Source organism: Abrus precatorius, unplaced genomic scaffold (assembly GCF_003935025.1).
Source record: "Abrus precatorius isolate BTA unplaced genomic scaffold, Abrus_2018 Scaffold11, whole genome shotgun sequence".
Classification (NCBI taxonomy): domain Eukaryota; kingdom Viridiplantae; phylum Streptophyta; class Magnoliopsida; order Fabales; family Fabaceae; genus Abrus; species Abrus precatorius.
The window spans coordinates 30005576-30025798 of NW_020874303.1; the positions used below are offsets into that span (position 1 = coordinate 30005576).

Sequence of the window (20223 nt, forward strand, 5' to 3'; positions counted from 1 at the left end):
ATTTCTTTTCACAAATGATGTGTCATTCCAAAATGCATGTCTGAAAGAGAGAAAAGAAGGCATGAAACTTATATATGTGATAGATAATCTACCATATTTGCAATAGACAAAGATGAAATTTTACAAAATTTTATCATTTCAATTGTTGTATCGGTTTTGGATTAAATCACGTTCGTTTAAAAAGCAAAATATATCTATGGTTTCAGTTCGTTGGGTAGTCCATTTCATTGGTCAATTCAAAAATCAATCTTTAGCCCAACAAAGTAAGACATTGAATAATATACTATTTTAAGTCTTTGATATTATAAGTATTCATCATGTTCATAAAATTTTTAAAAATAAATTATTTTATTTTTTAAAGTTATAAGCATCTATCAATTAATCCTTAAAATTATAAAATAAATTTTAGTTTCTTAACAAATCAATTATTTTAGTTCCTAAAATTGTATACATATGTTGATTTAGCCTTTGGAATTATGATAAATACATATCTTTTTTGGTCAACGTAAAATATATTGGTTTAAATTATAAAAAAACAATTTCATTTTCATAGGAAGAATGAAAAACCCGTACGTAAAAGAAAGCAGAATGTCATAGTATATGCAACGTTGTGGTCCTCTTTTTGAGAATAGTTAGTTAAAGGGAGCCTAAAAAAAAAGCGTGACTCACAGGAATAGTTGCTGGCAAGTGGGAAATAGCAATAGCAATAGCAATAGCCAACACCATTGCCATTTTTGCATTTCTTTCTTTTCTGGTGTTACTGTCACCCTCCTCAGTTCCTCATCTTCCCATGCTGTATGCAGCACCATGTTAGAAGGGTGCGTTTCTTCTTCTTTTTTCTCTCAAAATATTTACGAAAGTATGGACTTCGGACTTGTTTATTGTATTATTTTCATTCTTAATCTTAAATTAATGTGTAGTAGTAGGGATAGTTATGGGGTAATGAATTACTCTACTTTTCTTGTTTTCTGCTGATTGCTTACAGCTACTACTGTGACATGTTTCCTCTTTGCAGAGGATTTTACCGAACATGTTGCAAAAGAGGGAGTTTTAAACGGTTCAGACGTTGGAGGATACCTTGTCATTTAGCAAACGGACAAGAATGTTCATCCTTGTTGAATTTGTGCATCCACCGAATCACTCAGGTGCTTTACTGCTCCACTTTCCACTACAATTTTCAACATCTGATCTAACCACTTACCGCAACTGCATTCCACTCAATGTTTCTTGACAGGACATTGGTGAATTTAACACATTTTCTGCACTCCCAAGGGACTTGAGTCAGCGAATTTTCAACAATTTCGTTTGCTCTTGCCGTCTCACACCCGCTTCCCTCCAAGCCTTTCGAGATTGTGACCTCAATGTTAGAATTATTTGTCAATTCCCAGTTATTTACATTTTCCTGATCTATTTTATTGAAGGTCTTAATCTTATCGATTATTATCACTTTGTTGTTGTTTTAAAGGATATTTACTTGGGAGAATATGGTGGTCTTGCTGTCAGTGATGGTTGGATGGATGTCATCTCATCACAGGGATCATCTTTGCTTCATCTGGATCTTTCTGGCTCTGATGTCACTGATCATGGCCTCACCTATCTTAGAGACTGCAAAAATATCATCTCTTTAAATCTTAATCACTGTCATCAAATTTCAGATCGTGGGTTGGAGTTCATCAGTGGTATTCTTGTCTGCACCTGAGATAGTCTTTTTTCTCTGCATCTTCACTGCTTCATGGATTTTCTATATCTTTACTTGAAGAATGTTAGCAACATACTCTTTAACACAATCTTAGTTGTTGGTTAAAATTTATTAAAATCTACAAGTATGAGAGATAAATATTAAATCAAGAGTGAGAAAGATAGAAACCTATTTAATTTTTATAGTTTTCAATAAATTTTAGCCAATGACTAAGAGTGTGTTAGAAAGAGTGTATTAGAGACTCTATTGCTAGCATTTCTCATTTGTATTTTGGTTTTTTATTCCTTGGCAATGGGATCTATCCTATGAATCTTATTCATCTGGAGCAAAGAATAAAAAACTCATCCAATAATAGTAGCTTCCATCCTTAATTTTCACTTGACTGAATAACTCACTAAAAATTAGTACACCGTACTAAAAAATTAGAAGCAATCGAAAAATATACATATGGAAACCTTAGAAATTTTGTACGTAACACTTTCCAAATTTTCATCATCTTTGTGTCTTTATGCATTTGCTGAGATTCATGGGACGTTACATTTGCTAGAAGCTTTGTCCATAATCAATCTTTCAGGTCTCTCAAACTTAACGAGTTTGAGTTTTAGAAGAAACAATGCAATATCTGCTCAGGGATTGAGTACATTTCCTGGTCTTGTTAACTTGGTCAAGTTGGATTTGGAGAGATGTCTTGCGATTCATGGAGGCGTTGTGCATCTTCAAGGTTGGACCTTATATGCAATGTTGTCTGAAAGCTTAAGTAACTACAGTTCTTTGGTGCACTTAATAACCCGACTACAGTCTGAAATCTTGTATGCAACATTTAAAGATTATTTTGCTTGTATGCTTTGTTCCCTCACTTGATGGAGATATATCAAGCAGTTAATCTCGTTGAACTCCTTTCAAATCTTTGCCAATTGATAAAAAGTCTTCTTTATATAGAGTTCAATTTTGTAACTAAAATCTGAACAGAAATTGGTGACAGGACAAGTTGGATTCAGATCCTAAGGATCTTGTATACAGTTTAGTAATTGGTTTTTGGTTTGTTGCAGGCCATGCATGCATTTAATACTCATAATCTTGATCAATTGTTTTTTGATCTATGGAAAACCAAATTGCAAATGAATGCATGTAAAGCAAAGCTTCTTTGTTGATACATTGAATTTGCCAAATGGTACTAACCTCCTTTATCTCTCTTCTGTATGAGATGCTCTTGTATGGCTATAAATGGGGGGATTTGATAGTATCAATAATGCTCGAGTGACTGTAAAACTGAAAGTGGGGGCATATAATTGCAATGATTAGGGCTGTGTGAGTGTGGCCTGAAGTTTACATGCCTCATAGTAATGATGTACAGTTGTGAAATATATATATGATTCAATGACATGGTCCATATTTTCAGGTCTAACCAGGTTGGAATCTCTCAATATGAAGTGGTGTAATTGCATAGAAGATGCTGATATCGAGCCTCTATCAGGTTAGTTGCATTTTTCTTCCTTTTGACTACTTTAACTGAAAATTTCACCAGAGTTTAATTGTCTGCGCTTATTTTATGCAGTTAGCGTGTTTTCAACCATGTAGTAGTATCTGGTAAAATTATTGGTATCCCCTCTAAATTTAGAGCAATAAGTCTAGTGTACTCCTCTCTGATGCCCTATAAGGAAATAGAAATCTCTAAACTATAATTATGCAAAAGGTGTGTCAAATGTTTATAATTATGGTCTATTTATGGACCCAACACAAGCAAACACTATTAAGATAACCTTGATTCTATATTGGAGTGAGATAATCCAACAAAGGATAAAACCTCTAAAGGAATAATCTGAAAAAAAAAAAAAAAACTTAATTTCAAAATTAAAATCCTAAAACTACTACCTAATTTTAACAGCACCTCTATTAGGAACTATGCATAACCTAATAACCTATTACAATATTTTCTAAACAAGTGAAGTGAAATGTATTATACTCATGGATAAAGTTTCCGTCAAATAATGGCTTATTTGCATTATAACAAATGTTGGTTTTATAAAGAAAGGATGCCTTATACTAAGGGTATCTGTAGATGGGTTAATTAGTTTCTGTTGATCTGATTTATTTATTGTTATTTACTATTTGGGGGTTTGATTTTCTTTTATATTATTTCATTCCAGCTTAGAATATGAATAGCTTATTAGGGTGTTTGGTTATATTTGGTCTATAAAATAGGCCTTCAATGTAAAACATTTGAGACTTTTTCTAGTATCATATGATATTGAGTCTTCATTCAAAGAGTATTACTATGCTACTTTTGAAGCTCTTTTGCCTTCGTATGGTGTTTAAAACTTGAAGGGAATAAATAACATATCTCATCCGCCGAAAGGGATACTTGGTTCAATGACTAATGGCCCAATTTATTTAATTTACTTCCAGCGCTTACAAACTTGAAAAGCCTAGAGATTTCCTTTAGTAAAGTCACAGATGTTGGCATCAGTTTTCTAAAAGGTATTTTGCCTTCCATTATCTTATTCTGGTGTTTCAGAGCATTAGGGAATATATGATGATCTTCTGAGTTATGGTACTCTTACATGTTTTGTGTTCAGAAAGCTTTGTGTTGTTCAGTAACTAAAAATGCCAAATTTGATATTTTCATTTTTTTAAGTTCAGTTTGATATTCTATCTCAATTGTTTTAAAACATTTAGTTTCTATTTGTGTAAAAGCTAGAGTTCAGTTGAGGAAAAAAAAATCATCTTTGAAATCTATTTCATTAATGATATAAAATTTTGCTACTTATCATTCTAAGTAGACATTACGAAGTTGAATAGTAAACAAGTTGCAGTCTCAACTCTGTCAATGTTTAAAACACATGTTCATTGCCATGATTAATTCCAAAACGCACTGTGGTTTTGTTTTTCCAATATACTAGATTTGTGTTAATGTTGTCCCAGTGTCAAGGTATGAATGTCTTAGATCAACACTTTAAGGAAATTTCAAGTTTCAACATTTAATTTTCATCTTCCTTTCTTCCATTTTCAATAATTTCTCAGCTGATTTCAGGATTAAAAAAGCTTGCTTTGTTAAATTTGGAAGGATGCCATGTAACAGCTGCATGCTTGGATTTTCTTGCAGGTTGAATTACTTTGTGGATTTTTTATGCTGATTCTGTTACTTAATTGATTTTTATGCTGATTCTGTTATTTTTTTTCATGATAATATCAACGCTTACTTGCACTAACTAGTTGTTAGGCTATAATCTTGGTTATTGCCCAATGCCCCGTGAATGCTTTTAAGCTTAAAGCTCAACCTGATAGAAACCCGGAGAAAATGAAATGAAAACTTGAGAGAGAGAGAGAGAGAGAGAGAGAGAGAGAAATAAACAACAGAACTTTATTGAAGAACATAATAGAAAATGGAGAATAGAATTCTCTCCAAAGGTTTCCCCTTCAAAAAGAATCTCTCCTTTCACATACACAGTCTATCAAACTCACAGAATGCCCCCTCCCTTATTAATAATTAATTTTAAGTCCATTCGTATGATTGGTTCATGGTCTATTGAAACAGATCTCCTTGGTGTTTTATCCCCTCGCACCCTAACATAATCTCTTCCAATTAACTAACTAGTCCAAACTAGCTAATCGATTGATTGATGACTACTAACTGTCCTTTTTCACTCTCATTATTTACATCCTAACAGAGCCACATTATGTTTATTGGGTTGCCTTTATCATATGACTCCTAGGAGATTGTGATTTGAGCAAATTGTGGGGTAGAGTAGGGGAGTGTAGTTAGGGTTATATCCAAGAGGAAGGCTAGAAAATTGGTTGCCAGAATCTCTTATATTCAAATATTTATGTAGATTTGTTTGTTTGTTTTAAACTTCTTATGTTAGCGTAGTATTCATCATTTTTCTCTGAGGAAGGGTGTCAACTGAATACTATTATATAAAATGCATTTTATTTTCATTATTATCAGCGAATGTCATTTGTCAATAAGAAGTTTAACTTGATTTCCTCTTTCTACTACATGATGAGGCTGAAATTACCATTGAAGTTTTGATTTGACGATGTTAAGTTTTCTGCCAGAGCTTCCTGCGCTGTCACACTTGAATCTTAGCAGATGTGATTTTTCTAACAATGGATGTGAAAAGTTTTCGCGTAAGTTAACACTTGTACAACCATTTAGTATTTGCTTCTTGAGATTCCATAAGAATTCCTGGGGTACTTGACTTGTAGCATTTTTTTTTTCAGGACTGGAAAATTTGAATGTATTAAACTTGGGATTTAATTACATAACAGATGCATGTTTAGTTCACTTGAAAGGTAACTTGAAATATGAACCCAACTCTCTAATCACAATTTAAGGAGAAATGCTAAATATCTCTAAAGTTGAGCTAAATTATTGTAGCGGATTCACTATCAAGTCATTAATTACAAGATGAAAAGAAAATTATTACTACGGATAAAAAATGAAATGATTTAGTTTAAAATGTTCTTTATTTTTTCTCACATCAATATCTTTTAAATTGATCATATTTTTTAACCAAAATCAAATGAATGAAAACTAAGTTTAAAACGGTTTTTCTAATGTATGTCTGATGGTACATGATAAAAATTAATAAATAAGTTTTTTATTAAAATTGTAGCAGTTAATGTTTTTAAAAAAGATAAACTACTAAAACTAAAATCAAAATGAGGTAAAACTATAAGGACTGATTGTTTCTCTTAACCTTACATTTTTCAAGCAGGATTGACAAAGTTGAAGAGTTTGAACCTGGATTCATGTACGATTTATGATGAAGGATTGATCCACCTGGCGGGTAAATTTTCAATAGGCTCTAATTTTCTGACCCAACATTTTTGTTGTCCAATTATTCGATCTTGTGGTAATTTATGCTTTTACCTTGTAGGCCATCAGCAACTGAAATGCTTGGAACTCTCTGATACAGAAATTGGAAGCAATGGACTACACCATTTATCAGGTTGAATATGCCACGTAATATTATTACTTTTAACCAAAGTTTGTACGCTTTTATAGTTATTTTACCTTCATTGTTAGTACGCTTTTATCCAAGGATTGTAGCATTTATAGTTTTGCTTCTTTTTATCATTATTATTAGTATTAGTACTAATGCTGTTGTTATTCTGGTATTCTATTACTTGTAGGATTGTCTAGTCTGGAGAAAATAAATCTATCATTCACTATGGTTAATGATAGTGGTTTAAGCAAACTGTGTGGCCTGTCATCTCTTAAGTCACTAAATTTGGATGCCCCCCAAATTACTGATACTGGATTGGCATCCTTAACAAGTATGTATTCCTATGTAAATTTACAATTCAAACAATGTTGTTTATCTTCTATTTTGTACATACGCTTCTACATGTTCTATAATTTTATTAATCTCGGGTTTGGAATATTACCATTAATGACATTTATTGAACGCTGATGCAGGTTTGACTGGGCTTACAGACCTGGACTTGTTTGGTGCACGAATAACAGATTCTGGAACAAACTATTTAAAACGTATGAAATATTGTACTAATATTAGTTTCTTGCATTAATCCAAGCAATTTTTGTTTCACTTTACTGAAACCAAAATAGTTTGGATTAGATTAATTTTTGGGAATAATATTTTTAACACAGAAAGTTATTTCAAACCACACTAAATCTCTATTTGGTAGCTGTAATTTTTAATATCTCCATTTTGCCTCCCACTCTTCTAGTCAAGATTTTGTTGGTCTCTCTCGTGTAAAGGTTATGAGATACCTAAGTACATTTGATGAATCTCTTCTATCAAACAATCTTCAAAATCAATATTTATTCCATTTGCGGTCATCTGTATTTAGTAGAATTAACTCCATTTTAGTGTTAGTTCTTTGACTGAACCCCTTTCAACTATAATTTGAATTAACTGTGTTCATGGCAAAACAGACTTCAAGAACCTGAGGTTGCTGGAAATATGCGGTGGAGGGTTAACTGATGATGGTGTGAAAAATATCAAAGAGCTTTCATCTTTGACTTGCTTAAATTTATCACAAAACTGCAGCCTTACAGACACTACCCTGGAGTTAATTTCTGGTATATTTCCTGACCTTTGTTTTGTATGAAAATCACATGGTACCATTTTGTTTACTTTTGTTTTCCTTATGATAAAGCGGAAAGCCAAAATAATCACTTGAACAGATAAAAATCAAAACAGAAGTTATAGGCTTTGGATTATAGATTTAACTTGAACAAGTGTTTATAAGTATATATGAATTCTAGTGATTATAGACTATATTTATAACAATATAAATAAGAATAATAAAAATATTAATATAACAATAATATATATATATAACCGGTACAAATAGTAAATCGAGATACTTATTCTATGATAAACTTACCTTTTATTTTTGTGCCTTTAGTAGGCCTATTATTTCTGGCAATTGCAATGGCTTTAGTGGATAAAAGTTACTTCATAAATAAAGAAAAAGAAATTGGTTAGGGATTGATTTTTTACCCAATCCTAATATTATATATATATATATATATATATATATATATGAAAATTAAAATTGGATTTTAAATCCAAAATGCATTCATTCGCAAATTCAAGAGGTTAATCATGAATATGAATATAGTTTTGCGATCAAAACAAATACCGATATATCGTGTTTATATTTTTCTACAGTTTTCTTGTGAAAATCCTAAATGCATTAGTTGCTACTCGCAGTTCTTGTAGTTGTAAGATATATAATGGATCATGTGATCTCGTAGTTAGGACTTTTAAGTAATTACATGAAATAAGTGTTCATGATTTCCGATTATGTCAAGCAGGGTTGGTCCATGATTGTCTTTATTTCTTTCTGATGAATCTTTGATAATCATCATGCACACCTTGATCATGATTTATGAGTGAATGGTACATAACACATAAAAAATGCAATGCTGTAGCCGAGTGGTTGGGCAACTCAAGCCTCCATCTTGATCCTGCATTATTTATTTTGTATCAATCTCCCAGTGAGCTGTTACCTGCTTTATTTTATGCTTTTGTGTTCCCTTTCCTTAGCTCCACTAAGTTTATTTTTGCTCATTGTCCCATTTCATTTGCCAAAGAGAAAAGATTGCATTCAGTTCTTTTACGATCAAGTTGTATTATTTAATTTACTGGCTTATGCATGCAATTTCAGGGCTTACTGGTTTGATTTCTTTGAATGTTTCAAATTCTGGTATAACCATTGATGGGCTGCGGCATTTGAAAAGACTAGAGAACTTAAGGTCTCTTTCATTGGAGTCCTGTAAAGTGACAGCAAATGACATTAAGAAACTTCAATCAACACACCTCCCGAATCTTGCAAGCTTTCGACCCCAGTAATTGGGGAGCTATTTCAATATGTACTATATTTTGAAGCTGTACTAGCACTGCCATACGTTACATGAGTAAGGAAAGACAACATTAAATTCAACGGCTTCAAAGGGGATTCTTTTATTTTATTATTAAGGTGTGTGTAGAAAATTTGTATCTCATGTGGATCTGGGTAGGAAAGTGTTCACTGTAATGGTGTAAAGTATGCAATCAATAATGGTTTTAATATTTTAAAACTGATTATTGAACCTGTATAATGGTTAGAGGGAGTGGCTATTCTGATATATCTCCAAAACTACAAAACCATCTTTATTAGGAAAAAAAAAACTGTTGATCTTTCTTCTTGAACTTCAATGTAGATCTGCTAGTATGGAGACTGTTCTAACATAATTCACATTGATCCTATTTAACTAGACTCGGATTAATGAGCTATAAATTAGTAATTCAATCAATTGTCAGAAGCGTCATAACCTAGTCTATCAGCTTCGTATTTAATCCAATTGTTTTGCAAAGGAAAAATATATGGACATTTGTTTTAATTTGTCAACTCATGTATATCTAATTATTACATTTATTCACCACTTTAATGTTGTTTGGTTCGTTATATTTTGATCTTGTTTTATTAAGTCCTTACATTCTAATTTACTAAATTTAGTCCTTTATTTATTAACTATATGCAATATTACCCATAATATATTAATTAATTTAATTGTTTTAAAAACTAACTTCAACCTAAACTTATAAAGTTTTTTTGTAATTTAAAATTCTAATGAGTTTTGGAAGTGACATATAAACATATTCATTAACATAATAACACTTTAAGTATTTATTAATCTTTTAGTATATCTCTTTTAAATGAATTATATATTAAATCTTATAATGTTAAGTAATTTTTAATACTTTTTGATATTTAAAATTTTTACCCTTATTCAAAAGTTTTTATATAAAAAATACTAACACATTCTATTTAATACACTTCGTTACATGGAATACTCACTTTAATGTATTTTTTACTAAATCACATTAAAAACACATTAAAGAAACACTAACATATATACATTATAGTTTCTAAAAAAAATATTCTTTACCTAGGCTCCTAAGATTAAAGCAGTTGTTAACATTAAAATTTTCCATTTTAAATAATATTTAGTTGTAGTCAAATGTATGGATCCGTCGATTAAATTATAAACTATTATTTTTTCAAACATTAAAAAGAAAATAGTTACCACCAAAGGTTCAAACATGGATCAACGAGCATTTACGTACGCATCTCGATCGAGATCGGCAAAGAGACGTCACCGTATAACTACTCTGCCTTCACTAAAATAACATCAAAAGGTATTCGAGACAGTATCATTGTCAAATTTACAGTTAAAAAACATCAACATGTTTCTTGAATTTTTCTTGTACAGCAAGTACTGGAAAACATTTTGAAGGAGCCACATGCATTACCGTGTGCAACTGCGCAAACGAGAAACCTTTGGTATTAAAATTCTAAATCCAAACACTTGGGTCCTAAATTAATTGGAAAAAACAAATCAACAACTTAGCACTTTGAATTCTTCAGGTTACTAATTACATATCATGAACCACAAACTACACCGTTTAAAAAATTATACATTTATATATGAATAAGATGTGAGCGATGAAGACAAGAATGTCCTTGGTGAGTTACATGCAAACTCGATGAGATTACAAAAGAGAAGTTAGGATTAACCAATCTAAACTAAATAGCCAGAAAAAGCTTATACTCGAGAACTTCTACACTGTAGCATTAGACTTGATGGAAATTTTCACATATGTTGGCAGTTACATGTGTTTAGGTTTTGGGTTGATCCACTGCTCTGGTAAGTGATGGTGCACACAACACAATTGATCATCTAATTCAGAGAGTAGCCTGCATTAACTTAAGTACATTCCTAGTTTCTTGAAATGGCCAGCAATCCAAGTATGTAAAAGAAACTTGTCTTTGGCTGACATGGATCATCTCTGGGCTTCATCAGAAGAAGCTCCAACTGAAGTAGCTGCCACATTGCTTGTTGAGCCATTCTCAATGGGTGGAGGCACACCCCACTTGCCTTCAGAATCAAGGGGCTCAAAGACATGAACTCCACCATCCGACAGTCCTACAGCAAGCTGATTTGGCTCTTGAGGATGTGCAGCAATAACCAGAGGTTGTACATTAGAACTGCTGTATAAAAACAAAGGTTGCTTAGTATTCAACAAGTACTGCACAAAAGATTGTCAGTTACTAACATAAAACTAGTAAATCTAAATTTAGAATACTCCAGAATAAACTTCATAAAGAACGAATTATTTGCAATGTTAATGATTATATTCACTTCAGACCAACTCCCTTCTTCATTTTATAGAGAAACAATAAAGTAAGACATACAGGACATTTTCCTTTAAAGTCGCCCATGTTATATACAAGTAGTGATTTCTGCATAAACCTAAAATGTCGAAGTGTAAAGAGAAAATTAGAATTTATTCAGCGCTAAAGTTTGAAGAACTTATATTTCCAAAGGATAGAAGTAGTGACAAACAAATTAAAATGTTCCCAATTTCAGTGAAGTTTGGAAATGAAAAACAGAGTAGCTAAATGAGAGAAGAAAGAATACAGGTTAAAGGACAACTGTTTTGGACTTTCAAGCTTCCAAAAGAAAATGAAAAACCATCACAAATTCACAATTGAATATCCAATTTCTATCAAGTAAGTTAAAAATGTTTAGTACCTTATGAAATATTAAAATTGAGAAAACAGAAAACCATTAATAACTTGGAACAAGTGTCATTACAAAGTGTAACAGAAGTCTGTCAAACAAGGTATTACCTGACACTCGCAGAAAGATAAGCAGACGGATTGATTCGACAACATAATCGAAGGTTTGAAGCACTAAATACACAGACTGTTGCATCTAAAAAACTGGCATATATGAGCTGGCTATCACATGAGAAAGTTGCATGTGATATTGGTGCAGCAGAATCTCGTGGGAACCACTGCAGTTCAAGCTTCATACATCAGGCAAAAGACAAAATCTATTATATACAGTCAACGTAAAACTGAACTGAATGGACTAACCTGCTTTAAACATTCTAGTTTTGTTGCTTCATAAATGGCAAGCTGAGTTTCATGTACAACCAAGAAGCGGAACTGATCCTGATGAAATTGTACCCGGGTATCTGCCTGTGAAGGTGTCCTCCCAGCAGGAAGTTGCAAGAATCTAGACTTCTGCTTTTCCCATCCATCAATATTCCACACACAAAGCTACATAAAAGACATACAGATAACTCTCTATATCATAAATAAGGAACAATGCATTGACAACACAGCATGCTCAAAGGAAGCCATAATTGATGAAAAGTAAAAAAGATACAAAACTACGACCTTTTATTTCAATTTATATCATAGAAAAATGACAGATTCCAGAGACAGATCTACACCAGACAATTATTACCTGAGCATCTGCTCCAGATGAAACTAGCACATTCAATGCATGAGAAAAAGCAAGACCAGTTATTCTTTTAGTATGACCTTTGAGTTTACTTTTAACCTGTAACAGGGAAAAAAAACCTGCATAAGCATCTTGTTACTCAAATCACAAGTAAGCAGGAAATGTTTAAGGACAGCAATGATACCTCATCTACACGAACATTATATATCTGAATAGAAGAATCATCCATGCCTATAGCAATAATATTGTTATCTTGAGGATGGAAAGCAAGAAAGGTTGCTGCAGGTGGTGGAGGCATGAATGTTGTCATTGTCTGCACATAGCCAAGAAGATTGAAATTACTCAGTTGCAAACCAAATTCAATCTAGAATGATGACTAAGGATCATAGCTCACCTTAAAAGTCATCATATTGAACAGAGAAATCTTCCCTCCCGATGCTGACATTACATAAGAATCATTTTTAGACAGAGCAAAGCAGGGAACAGCATCCTCAGTATTGCCATCAGTAATGTCATTAGTCATCAGGATGCCACTGGAAGGTTGCCACAATTGGGGTTGCACATTGGCAGTGGCCTACAATAACGAATATCAACATCAGAGAACAATACGAGTCCTATTCCCAATTTTACTGATTAAAGAGTGGTAGTCTGACAAAAATAATTGCATATTCTCACACCTTGCCAGATGAATTTCGGTCACTGCGCTGCCATTTCCAGAGCAGATGAATGGCATTGGAAGCTAATGCGAGAATGGCACTACCTGAATTAGTATATATCAACCTTGATATCTGCCATGACAAGGATGTAGATAATCAGAACAATTTCAATTTTGCAGTGGTAAGGGGTTACAAGCAGGAAATTCAAGGGTGGTCTTAATATAGTATTTATGAGCATATAGAAAAATAAAAGTCATGCTTCTCCAATGCATCTAAGAGGCAATGTAATGTGAAATAAGGATGAGAATTTTTTATAATTTGATGCTAAACACATCTAAGAAGAAATGTAGTGTGACAATGGCATAAATGATTATAATAAATTATAAACAAGACAGAAAAATTAAGAGAAAATGGCATGCTAATTGAATACTTAACTCTTCTGCTCACTTTTTTTAAGGACCAAGTGCCTAACCCTATGCATCTAAGTGTTAATACAAATGTGTACCAAGACCTATTAGTTGTGCCAGAGATTTTACACTGGACAGGACAGTTTTTTTTTTTCTGAGGAAGTACATAAACAGAAGCATGGAAATATTTTATTAACATTTGCAAAAATTATTTTGCAGATAGAAGAGTTCCTAGTCCACAAAGTCACAAAAATCAAAGGCATATGATAAAAGGTAATACACACAGGAGATATACCCAACTCCTTTGTTGTCCAATTAAAACTGAGTTCATTGAAAAAGGCTAAACTCAATGAAATAAAAATTTCATGGAAAGGGTATTTGATATAATTAATCATGTGAACGTTTATAAAAGAATACAGTTAGTAAGTAATTAATAAAGTTATAGCCAATATGTTTAAAATCAGCTAAACAAGAGAGTATTAATATCATGAGGAATGAATTAAAAAGAAATATAGACTTGAAATTCTGAATTCTATTATTTTAATATACATTATAATTTACATGTATATATAGGAGTTTAATTCTAATATTTACATGAGATAATATCCTAGGTTATCTTCTAATAATCTTAGAGATAATGACAAATAATTACAAAGATAATGACAATAAACAAGTACAGTAAATCATACTAATTAGACGATATTCTCAACAGAATGACATACCTTGTTCACTCTTACACTCTCTGGTAGCTTCAAGGATCTACATTGAGATGGTTCATTGATTTCAGTGAGCTTCCATATCTTTGATTTATCATTGGATTCTTCACTTATTCTAGGTTTAACATCACCCAAGTTTCGGGCATCCCCATTCTGATGAGTTGAAAATTGACATAGTTAAATTATGAATAATAACAACAATAGCAATGATGGTAAATATGTTAAAACAATCATAGTGAGATGCTTAGTCCACTTTTCCACTAGGACACAAGCATCTAACAAATAAGAGTTGCATGATGAGCAACAAAATAAAATCATCAAAAGGAAAAAGTCACATTCCAGTAAATAACAAGTCCTACTAATACAAAGACAAGATAAACAGACCACTCCAGTAATAGCTACCACAGATGAGGCCCTCTCTGCAAGCGCAGCACTAGTTGCAGCTACAGCAGCAGCTGAAATTGGATTTATTGTAGGCTGTCACAAACATCATATGTCAGACTAAGTTTTATAAATAAGCAAGGACACTAGGAAAGTATAACATCTAGAAGTATACCTTCGTCATGGCTTCCGGCGTTCTTGATGTATCAAATAAAGAATTCTCAAATGTACGCAATAAACGAATACCATCTGCATTGGCTAAGATTTTAATTCCATTCTCATTTGCAGAGACAGCTAAAAGAGCTCCATCCTTATTAAAACGGATCCGTGGGCTTGCCTAGAATTAAGATTTAAGATAAAGTAACAATTAGCAGCTACTATTTCCACAGACCAGCTATTCCATTTGCATAAAATAATGAACTTACAGGGAGAGCACCATCAGCATCGACAGCTGTCAAAAGCTGAATATTGTCCATATCCCAGAATTTAATGGAGAAATCATCACCAGCAGCCAAATATCGATTTTTGGTTGTATCAAATTGTACAACACCCAAAGATCGTTTCCGAAATCCTTGATAAGTCCTTTTCACAGCTCCTTCACTTTCATTCCACTCAACAATAGAGGATTCCCCATCCTTACTTGTCCCACATGAAAAGAGTCTGTAATATACATTCAAGCAAAAATATGTTTGAATAGATTGTGATCAACATGCAACACACAAAGTATAAAACTATAAATTGAATAATTCAACCATAAAATAAGATTCCAAATTCAAGTAGTTATGGTTGAGAAGCTGCACCTAGCTCCATCAGCACTATAAGCCATGGTTGTACACCAATGGCCAGGAGCATCATAATCAACACGAGATCCCAAATTGTCATACAACCATGCTTTTATCTTTCCATCTAATGCCGTTGAAAAGATGAACTATAGCATAAAAAAGAGTATCAACAAGAAAACCAACTAGGAAAATAGTCAAAGGATTTTCTTTGGGGAACTACCAATACAGCTAAAAGAATCATAGCAATAAACTCAACCAACATTTCCCATAGCTATCAAAGTCAATTTTTACCTGAATGTTTTCTTTATAATGTGGGCAGACTGAATAAACTGGAGCCTCATGACCTTCAAAAGTATACAGCTTTGCCCCCGTAGCAGCATCCCAAACCTGAAGTTAACATAACCTAGTTAGCAACACGTTATCTTCACTTCAGAAAACCAAGTTTGTGCTTTGACAAACCTACCTTAATGGTCTTATCATCACCGCAGGTTATCACACATAGCTGCTTATTTGGGTGGGAAAATGCTAGATCATTTACTCCACCAACATGAGCATCAATCTAGAAAAGAAGTTCATAGGTAAACAATTAGAGAAATGTAAACATAAAACCTCAAGTAAGCAGAATGAACTCTCCATCATTTGAGTGTTTGCAAGCATGCGTGTGTACCTCCAAATGCTGTCGAACATCATCCCCACCATGGTAAGAATATATCTGAACAATGTGCCTTGAGTAAGCAACTCCTGTTTAGCAAAAAAACTCAGATAAGTAATTTGTTCAGTTTACTTACGAAAGTACCCATTACTCAGATCTATACATTAAATTTGAAGAGTTTGAAAACTCTAAACATACCGAATAAAGCCCCATCAGGACTCCAAATCACACGGTTGACAGAAACTCCTGGATCTTTGACAAGAGCAGCCTGAATTGATTATGATTAATTTTATTTTCAGTCAGTGAAAACTTATGAGTTTTATGGTTTGGTACAAATATTCATCAAGAACATCAGTGGACAAAGTGAGAAAGGACAACCTGAAATGGCATGGAACAAGCACTAAGATCCCAAACTTTGAAATTCCTCAAGAGCAACTGCTCCCTAGAGCCCACTTCCCACAAAGCAATGTCCCCCACATTTGTACCAACTGACACATTGCATCGAGAAAAAAATTCAGTCAGTTGCCAGAATGATTAGTAAACACATGCAACTAAAAGACAGGTCAGCATTGCTATTAAAAGGCCTTAGAAGAGTAGCAGACCAAGAAGTAATGTCTGTTGAACTGGATGAAAGTCCATGCTCATAGGAGATGAGCCTTGGTTCAGAGTTCGCATGACAGTCTTTGGCAAGTCATCAGGTGCATTAAAAGCCTGACCATGACCATGGCCTTGGAATGTTGCCGACAAGACATTGACAGGTAGATTTACCTGTACAAAATGATGAAAGATTGATAGCAGAAGCGTGAGAGGTAATAACTTGCATTGGTACAAGTGAAGAACATATGAGATGTTTCCATAAATGAAGATTACCTCATCTGACATTCCCATTGGTCTTGTTCTCTTAGAAACATGATCTGAATCTCCAGATGGATAGTCAACAGAAGGATTTGCTGGAGGGGTTCTAGGGTGCTTCAAAGCAGCTTAAAAGGGCAAGGAAACATCAAATTTCAAAGATTGTACGTACTAAACATAGCCTATGAAATCTTAGTACCACAGCATTAAGAGTTGGAAAATAACAGAAAGCAAAAGAACACAGTACCAGGGATTGATGGTGCACCAAGACCTATAGCTCCTCCTCCACAAACTGCAGGATGTGCTACAGTGGTAGGATTTGACATCCAACCAGCTAGGGGTGTTGGCACAGGTGTTGGAGTAGGTTGAAAAGGCTATACACATGAATCACAGCAGAGTCCAGCACAATAATAAGAACCAAAAGGAAACAACATACTATGCAATTTTTATGAAACCAAATCAGTTTAGTAGCCCACCCCATGTGCACCAAGAGGAGGAAATCCTCCACCCTTTGGTAATGATCCTAATAGCGGACTATTAGCAGGTGAAGGGGCCCGTGCACCATTTGGTTGTCCACATGAGTGATCAACAAAAAGTGTTTTTATATCTGGATTTGGCCGTGGATTCTTACAAAGCTGATGCTGCCAATTCAAGCTGTAATTTAATTTTAAAAAGGGGAAATGAAATTCATTTATCCATCAGTTGTTTAAACTTTAAAGAGCATCTTCAGTGCAAAAGTGTATGCAGTAGCTCTGCCACATACAAATGGTTTACTGAAAGGAAGCATCAAAGCAGGCACTGTACAGGCAAGTATTGGTAGATGGATAATCAAAACATTCTACAATTAAATTTACGAACCCTCTCATTGCTGAAAAATTAATTAGGAGTTCAATGGTTGGAATCTAGGATGAAAAACATAAACCACGCATTTGTCAAAGCAGAAATGTAAATATGGCAGATGAGCTCCTACAATTATAAGTAAAGATACCAAAAGCAATCTCCTGGCCATAGTGTACCAAAAAGTTATTACATACAGTGCACAAATCACTGTTGTGCATGGTTTGACAATATCTTGGACTTTGAAAGAAATACCTTTGATTGATGAGAGTCCGTAACCTTGAGTTTTTAAGGTTGGGAAATTGCAATTTGTCACGAAATAAGGGATTTGCCTCAATCAATTTTTTGAGTTCAACCAACATGATAGCTCTAGCAGACTTCGTATCACCATACTTAGACAACTGTTCGTTTTCCCTATAACACCAGAAATTATTGTCCATATCTAACAGAAACTTTACACCAAGTAAAAAATTATAGTGGTACCTAAAATTCTCCAAGGTCAAAAGCTGTGTGATTTCCTTGAACAGTTCTTCATTAAACGTGGCAAAGACTTTCAAATCTTTCACTAATATTTCTACAGCCTTGGACCGGTCGTGCCTACCAAAATAATTATTAAAACAGCCGAAGTTCAATACTTGTACTACAATGTTGAGTGTCAACAGAATATATAAGTGAACTGGTTGTGAGCTTACTTATCCAATGCCTCCAGGTACTTCTGCTTCCTTATCTCGAAAAATATCTTCATAGAATACCTATTATCATCTACTTTTGTGAAACCAGAGAGGTACTTCTCAACTTCATCCCAATTGCCATTGTGCACTTCATCCTCAAAATATTTCATGTTAAAGAAAAACCCAGACTCCTGCTCAAGCCTTTTTTTGAAAAAGAAAAAACTAATTAATCAATTAATGTGCTAAAAAATAATAAAAATACTAGAGACGACCAATAATAATAACAAGGACAACAACAAAAAACTCAAATGGAACAAGCCCCACTTGTGAACAGTCTCTTTGAACTTTTCTTCATCCAAAAACTGCAAGATCAAGAACACCAACTCCCTACTGAGAGATGACATGGTAACCGCCTCGTCTTGGATTAGACAAGCACCAAAATGAGCAAGTATGAACTAGATCTGCGGAAAACAATATTATTATACTAAATGACAAGTTTGAGAAATAGCACACCGACCAGTTACGAAAAGTCCAAAAACAAAATTCCACACCGACAATGAAATGGTTTAACTAGCCCCAGCGAAGCATTTATGGAAGAAAACCTTCCATGCCTGAAAAATTAACTAAAATAGATCGATTCAGTCGATTTATTAATGTTTTAGGGGCAAAAACAAAAGGTAAAAACAAATTGAGTCTATTCCAGACGATCAAAGGGAAACAAAGAAAGCAGCTTTAATCCCATAAGGGAATCCAAGATGCAACACCATAAATAAATATAAGTCTTTATAAAAGGAAACAAACCAGCCAAAGTCGAAATTAAAATACGCATAAAAGCTTCAGACTTTAAAGTAACAGATTCGGAAACTAGAGAGAGAAAGAGAGAGAAAGGGTTTCGAGAAGCTCTCACCTTCAAAGCTCACACATGGGAAGAAAGGTAGCCGAATATAGAACCCAACAACAAGAACAAGAACAACAAAGCCACCCCTACCAGAACAAGAGACACCCAAACACCAAACCTCTCTCTCTCCTATTCCACTTTCTCTCTCTTGGCCTAATATACTCACTCTCTTTGTCTCTAAATTACTTCTCTTTCTCTCTCTCTCTCTCTTTCAATATATATATATATATATCGGACACATGAACTTGCTGAAATAGGTGTATTTTATATAAGAGGCGACAGTGAAGGGAGATGATAAGCAGATGCACTTATTAAGTGGGTTATCAGTCTCAATGATAAGCAACAAGAGAACCGCACCAGCTTATAATTAAGAGCAGTTAAATGCGGGGACCACTGAGCCGGCTTCATTTTTTCTACATTAATCGGCTCGGAATCTTGAGCTGACAGCTGTCTTCGGCTTGGAGTAAAACTAGAAGTGGGATAGTATTCGTCTACTGCCACATTGTAGAGTATTCTCTGATCTGAACTGTTGGTTAGGATTTTCACTGAGCAGGGACGATGGTTGACGGATCGTAGGGGTGAGAAACAAGGAAGAAAAATTGAGAGAAGGAGAGGATAATAGCTGAGAAAGCGAGTTGTACTGGGTTTTGATCCCCCGGGTAACGACAAACTTTGTGGGACGGGTCCCCAAAGAGTTTGGCCTCAAAGTTTGGGGAATATTACGGTGTCTACCATTCGGAGATGGCACTCATTGTATCACGTGATACAGTTCATGATTGCGATACGATATGAGATAAAGAATCGCGATATGAGAGTTAATAAAGAAAGTGAAGAAGTGATTTGAATGAGTGGTCAGAGCGTGTGTAGGTTATTGTCCCTGTCAGGTCTGTACGTTTCC

At 33.9% G+C, this 20223-nt stretch overlaps 2 protein-coding genes across 19 annotated transcripts; one reads left to right on the forward strand and one right to left on the reverse strand.

Annotated features, from left to right (window-relative positions):
* The first annotated feature begins 625 nt into the window (after nucleotides 1–625).
* Nucleotides 626–9421, forward strand: LOC113854025 (F-box/LRR-repeat protein 14-like). 13 transcript variants are annotated; one of them, XM_027484823.1, is made up of 16 exons: nucleotides 674–818; nucleotides 1016–1145; nucleotides 1235–1363; nucleotides 1466–1679; nucleotides 2274–2420; nucleotides 3099–3173; nucleotides 4106–4177; nucleotides 4731–4802; nucleotides 5756–5827; nucleotides 5921–5992; nucleotides 6418–6489; nucleotides 6580–6651; nucleotides 6836–6979; nucleotides 7122–7193; nucleotides 7602–7748; nucleotides 8843–9421. In XM_027484823.1, exons 1-16 carry the CDS (start codon nucleotides 808–810, stop codon nucleotides 9025–9027), a joined length of 1686 nt encoding a protein of 561 aa, XP_027340624.1. In that variant the 5' UTR covers nucleotides 674–807; the 3' UTR covers nucleotides 9028–9421. The 13 variants fall into 13 exon arrangements, with proteins under 13 accessions (XP_027340627.1, XP_027340624.1, XP_027340622.1 ...); XM_027484821.1 differs by having other exon boundaries at nucleotides 5906–5992; nucleotides 8843–9362; XM_027484819.1 differs by having other exon boundaries at nucleotides 986–1145; nucleotides 5906–5992; nucleotides 8843–9331.
* Nucleotides 9422–10508: 1087 nt separating this feature from the next.
* Nucleotides 10509–19523, reverse strand: LOC113856394 (topless-related protein 1-like). Of its 6 annotated transcripts, none has more exons than XM_027488196.1 (27): nucleotides 19335–19523; nucleotides 18945–19038; nucleotides 18752–18845; nucleotides 18449–18628; nucleotides 18240–18353; nucleotides 18012–18170; nucleotides 17396–17573; nucleotides 17167–17293; nucleotides 16938–17047; nucleotides 16670–16835; nucleotides 16446–16555; nucleotides 16266–16335; nucleotides 16083–16156; nucleotides 15879–15974; nucleotides 15707–15802; nucleotides 15434–15561; nucleotides 15059–15293; nucleotides 14809–14970; nucleotides 14637–14729; nucleotides 14259–14405; nucleotides 13151–13261; nucleotides 12868–13047; nucleotides 12658–12786; nucleotides 12477–12572; nucleotides 12101–12286; nucleotides 11852–12018; nucleotides 10509–11206 (listed from the first exon to the last, which is right to left on the reverse strand). In XM_027488196.1, exons 3-27 carry the CDS (start codon nucleotides 18829–18831, stop codon nucleotides 11002–11004), a joined length of 3399 nt encoding a protein of 1132 aa, XP_027343997.1. In that variant the 5' UTR covers nucleotides 18832–18845; nucleotides 18945–19038; nucleotides 19335–19523; the 3' UTR covers nucleotides 10509–11001. The 6 variants fall into 6 exon arrangements, with proteins under 6 accessions (XP_027343997.1, XP_027343996.1, XP_027343995.1 ...); XM_027488195.1 differs by having other exon boundaries at nucleotides 18752–18888; nucleotides 18979–19038; nucleotides 19335–19522; XM_027488194.1 differs by lacking the exon at nucleotides 18945–19038 and having other exon boundaries at nucleotides 18752–18888.
* Nucleotides 19524–20223: the final 700 nt, after the last annotated feature.